Source organism: Chanos chanos, chromosome 7 (genome assembly GCF_902362185.1).
Source record: "Chanos chanos chromosome 7, fChaCha1.1, whole genome shotgun sequence".
Lineage (NCBI taxonomy): Eukaryota > Metazoa > Chordata > Actinopteri > Gonorynchiformes > Chanidae > Chanos > Chanos chanos.
The window spans coordinates 6,797,664-6,802,663 of record NC_044501.1 but is presented as its reverse complement, the minus strand read 5'-3'; the positions used below and the strand labels follow the sequence as shown (position 1 = coordinate 6,802,663).

Genomic DNA, 5,000 nt, shown 5'->3' with positions numbered 1-5,000 from the left:
GCCTCCGAGCGCTAAACAGGGAGAAGAGATACGTTAGACTGATCTTTCAGGGCCCACTGGACTGACTCTGTGTGTGTGTGTGTGTGTGTGTGTGTGTGTGAGTGCGTGTATGTGTGTGTGTGCGTGTGTGTGTGTGTTTGTGTGTGTGTGGGTGTGTGTGCACGCGCGTGTGTGTGTGTGTGTTTGTGTGGCTCTCTTGGTTGCGAACAGTCCAGAACATAAACGTTGGAAACAGCGTCTGTTGAATTTGGTAAATCAGCAGGAATTTGAATGGTTATGAGTTTTTCTGAGATTTAAAAAAAAAAAAAGAGAGAAGATAATGATGCCATATATTCTCTTCATTCCCACTGAGATCTATGAAGAGAGACAGATCAATATTAAGGAATGAACATGTAAAATATTATTTACTTGGTACAAAGTGCATAAACTACAGTGGCCACATGTTGACACCTGAACAAGACAAGACGTACTTTTGAAATGAAAGAATTAGTGCTACACTCTCAGTGAAGATATATCTGAATGATCTTATTCTTCAGCACATTCTGTGTGTGTGTGTGTGTGTGTGTGTGTGTGTGTGTGTGTGTGTGCGTATGTGTGTGCACGCTCAATATTTATGCTTGTGTAAATGTGTAAGACTGTGTGTCCATAAATACCTGTTCCATACAATCCACTGCTAAACCGTTTTTACGTTTTACATTTACTGTAACCAAGAGTTGTATGTATCAAGTTTCTCTGAGTAAGAGTGCACCAGACTTTACCTTTGTCAATCCTATTCAAATAGTGTTACACTTACTGAGAAGAGAAATCCTACATGATCACTCTTACGCTGAAACACGTGCTACATAAAAAAAAAAAAAACACCTCATCTCAAATAAACCTGTTCTCTCCTTTCTTTGCTTTTCCTCTGGTTAGACAGTTTACTAACTTCCCCCTTAAACTGTGCACACTGTACCTCCACTTCAGAATCTCAAGTCAAAATATCTACAACTTATTTCTCAAAGAATCACTTTCAGTCTCTAGCAGGAATGAGGAGATGTGCTGCGTTGTAAAATAGTGCGCTGTCGATAATATGTTTGTTTGTTGTTGTTGTTGTTGTTTTTTTTTGTACCAAAATCCGTTCAATAAAGTTTTGTGTCTGTGGTTAGTGTACACATTAATGTTTGTGTATACATAAAGTCACACCCGAGTTGGTTCGTTCTTTGTCCTGAGCTAAAACACAGCAGGGTTTTCTTTTCTTCTGCGGTTTAAATTCATACACACGCACATTGACACGTGTACAGAGATAGTGACTTCCCATAGACTTCTGTAAGAATCTGTTCTTTTCTTTTTTTTTTTAATTTCCTGTAACTAGTAACCTGACGTTAACCCTAACCATAATTACTGAAATATTTCAGCTCCTTTTATTTGAACAATAACAGCAATATATTTTTGGGGGGAAAAAACAAAAAACAGTAATCCTATGTGGGAGCATCACTTTCAGATGTTTATGTCCTCAAGGGGAATTTGAGAAGTTAAAAACAAACAACGCACTCGTGCACACACACACACACACACACACACACACACAGACACACACACACACACACACACACACACACAGACAGAGAGAGAGAGAGAGAGAGAGAGAGAATGAAAGAAAAGAAATAAACACAAACATTGTTGACAATTAACCCCTCTAAAAAAATCTTTCAGTTGTGGTGCGTCAAATTATTTTAAAGCGAAAATGCGGTGGGTGGCAGTAGTAAGTCTCCACAGAGCGTGACTGGCGCAGAGGAAGAAACACAGCTCGGGAAAGCCGACCGGGTTATTCACAGAGTATTTCAGTCCTTTTCGGGGTGTTGTGATGTGATTAACCGTAGATATGATGTTTAAGAGCTGCGGTTTCTCCTATAACAGGTACGTAAAACAACGGCAGTGGGGATGGCACGACGGTCGTGTGTTTTATTTCTCTGTTGGCGACTGAAGTGAAGCTGTCAAACGACTTGGATTTACGTTAGCTTAGCCTGCTAACATTAGCTAACCCTTAGCTAACCGCAAACTCAGCCTACGTGTAACCCACAGAGTTGGAATGTTTTAGGCCGCAGAGAGCTGTGGGATGCCTATGTTATGCAATTTGCATTTTAATTGCATGGGGTTTTATAGATGAATACATATTTTTCATAATTTTACCCATAAGTAACCTGTTTGCACTTGGTGCTTAATGTAGCAATGTCTGCTTAGCATGTTAGCAAGTAGTAAGAAAGCTCACTGCTGACTTCAAAGCTAATCAAGCTAGCTTTAGTTTGGCATGATTGTTTACTTTATTTTTCATTATTATTCGACTTCGCACATCTGACCTCTTTGAAATGCACGTGCTTTTTAGTGTGTTAAGCTGGACATTTTGCTCATGTATTCCAGAAGCACAACTTTCGTCCCGTGCGTGAAAAAAAAAAATTGTATTAACATATTCAGAAACCTGATATTTTCTACAGTGTACCGTGGCACGAGCAATCAAACTTACATAACATAACGAACTATATTAGCAGTGTGTTTTAATATCTACAGCCACAACTATTGGCTCTGTCATTATGTAGTCATGCGGTCCAGAAGCTATTTTAAGTTAGTTACGTTAATGATTTATTTGAATGAAATCGTGATAAGAGAAACAGCTACTTTCAATGATGTTATATCACAGTACCAATTTGCGATTGTAAACACAGACAGCAATTTCGAAATACTTTTGTTTTGAGCGTTTTTATTTCATTTTTCTTTTTCCTTCGTTCTTTTTGTTCTTTCTGTCTTTTTTGCGCTTTGTTTTATCAGTCTTTGAACCAACTGTTTCAAACAGATGGAAGCACTGTTTATTTGAAGACACAATATCCGTAAAGAATAGACAATGTATCGGTACATTACTATCAGTTAGTCGAAGAATGTTATGTGAGGAAAAACTGCCTCGTTTAACTTCAACTATTCAATGCTTGTTTCACTTTTTCATGTCAAGTGATCTATTTCAGGATCAATGAGTAACTGTTAGAGCGTTGAAGTATTTTGGTTTACATTGATTATTTTTGTAAGAAGAACAGTGGTATTCAATCTACAGCTCATTGTTGTGACAATTAAGAACATCTCTCAGTCTGAATATACTGGCTGGCCTGTTAAATTTGTGTCGTATGTTAGGTCTTTAATGTGACATGCGAGTGTCACGCGCTGCTATTTACGTTATTTAGGTTGAAATGTGTCACGCTGACAATTTCATAGGGAAAATACCTAAGATTTCCACATCTTCTCCTAGTAATGCATTTCAACCACTAGGGTTTAGTCAGTATGCAGTATCTGACTAATCTTATCTGACTGTTGACATGTGTAATTACATCATGGAATCAAATTTTGGTTTTCTTCTTCAGCGTTCTTTTTCAGCTGGTCTCGCTCGCACGACTAGCGGAAACTTAAAGGACCGAATATGAGTTGAACAGTGGGTTCAGCAGTTTCGTTTCTGTTTTTTTCGCGGTATGACCAGAGACCATGTAGCAGAATTTTGAAGAGTTGACGGTCTGCCGTGTAGAGTGTGTCGCTCTGTGCTTGATGTGTGGAGGGGCTTGTTCTACGCGCGCTTGAATCTGTGGAAATGCCCTTGATTATGATTTGGTCAACTAGCATAGCATGAACGTCGTATTTAAAATTAGAGCTGTGTGTTCTGAAGAAATATGCTGACTGCGTATGTCTCTAAATTGCAGAATTTGTAAGTGGCACTGTGTTTGTATGCTGACTCTCCTGTTGGTATTTGTGTTTTTGTTTTGGAATCTGTGCCCATCTGCTTGCAAGTGTTTCGCTCCATGCCTTTGTCTCCTTCTTCAACAGGTAGATTTATCTGCCTGCTTGTATATTGCGGTATGTGCGTGTGTTTTCTGCGTGTCTGACTCTCTCTGTCTGTATGTGCTCTGTACAGCTAGCCTCTGTGTAGCGGAGCCCCAGTTGTCATGGCATCCAACCAGGGCTCCTCTTCAGTCCCACAGCCCGGCTCGGCCGGCAGCGACGGACTCTTCCGGAAGCCCAGGGACCTCCCTTCCTTGTCCTCCAGACACTACCGACCCCCTCGTTCCCTACCCGATGTCTGCCCAAAAGAACCCACAGGTGAGATGGAGTGTGTGTGTGTGTGGGGGGGGGGGGGGGGGGGGAGGGGGGTAGTTTGACCCTGTGTTTCGATTGGACTCCGTTATAATTGATCCACGGTGACCTGATTTGATTTGGAGCTGTTTTGTCCAATCAGGGATTAGAACACATTCATTGCACCAGTTTATTAAAATTCCCCATTTACAGCTAACTGCTCGTCTGCACTCAAACAACTCTTATACCGTCCCCCCTTTTTCTTGTGTGCGTGCGTGTGCGTGCGTGCGTGTGCAGGTGAGGCCCGGGGCCTGTGCGAGGGCCCGTCCGTGGTGGCGGATCAGCACCGGTGGACGGTCTATAATTCGAAGGTGAACCTGCCGGCGGCGTTAAACGACCCGCGGCTGGCCAAGCGCGAGTCCGACTTCTTCACCAAGACGTGGGGCCTGGACTTTGTGGAGACAGAAGTGATGCCCTCTTTCTACTTACCCAACATCACCAAAGAGCACTTCAGTCCCTACCTACAGGAGATGGCTCAGGTAACAGGACTGGAGTCCAACACACTCAATTATTTACACTCTCAAGCAAGGCCTCTCTGTGTGTGTGTGTCTGTGTGTGTGTCTGTGTGTGTGTGTCTGTGTGTGTGTGTGTGAGAGAAAGAGACAGAGATAAGAGATAAGTGAGCAAATCACAGCTTATTTGTGCCAATCTTGTCAGTCTTCCTGTTTTTCTGCATAACTGAGTTAGAGAGAGTGTGCGCGTGTGTGCGTGTTTGTGCAGGTGAGTGAATGAGAATGTGTGTGTGTGTGTGAGTGTAAGAGAGACAACAGAGCAAGAGTGGGTGTGTTTGTGTGTGAATGAGAGAGACTGAGAGAACGTGTGTATGCACTAACCTCATCTGTCATCCTGTTTTTCTT

The 5,000-nt window shown here is 41.9% G+C and overlaps 2 protein-coding genes across 2 annotated transcripts in view; both read left to right on the top strand.

Annotated features, from left to right (window-relative positions):
* The window catches only part of peli1a (pellino E3 ubiquitin protein ligase 1a), an 8,756-nt gene extending 8,691 nt beyond the window's left edge, over positions 1-65 (top strand). Inside the window, exon 6 of the mRNA XM_030780452.1 lies at positions 1-65. This exon is cut by the window's left edge and continues 529 nt beyond it. Coding sequence (XP_030636312.1) covers positions 1-65 — 65 coding nt within the window.
* A 1,752-nt stretch (positions 66-1,817) lies between these two features.
* Positions 1,818-5,000, top strand: part of vps54 (VPS54 subunit of GARP complex) — a 17,341-nt gene continuing 14,158 nt past the window's right edge. The window contains exons 1-3 of the mRNA XM_030780164.1: positions 1,818-1,896; positions 3,926-4,110; positions 4,381-4,622. Coding sequence (XP_030636024.1) covers positions 3,957-4,110; positions 4,381-4,622 — 396 coding nt within the window. The 5' untranslated portion in view covers positions 1,818-1,896; positions 3,926-3,956. The remainder of the gene's footprint in view (positions 1,897-3,925; positions 4,111-4,380; positions 4,623-5,000) is intronic.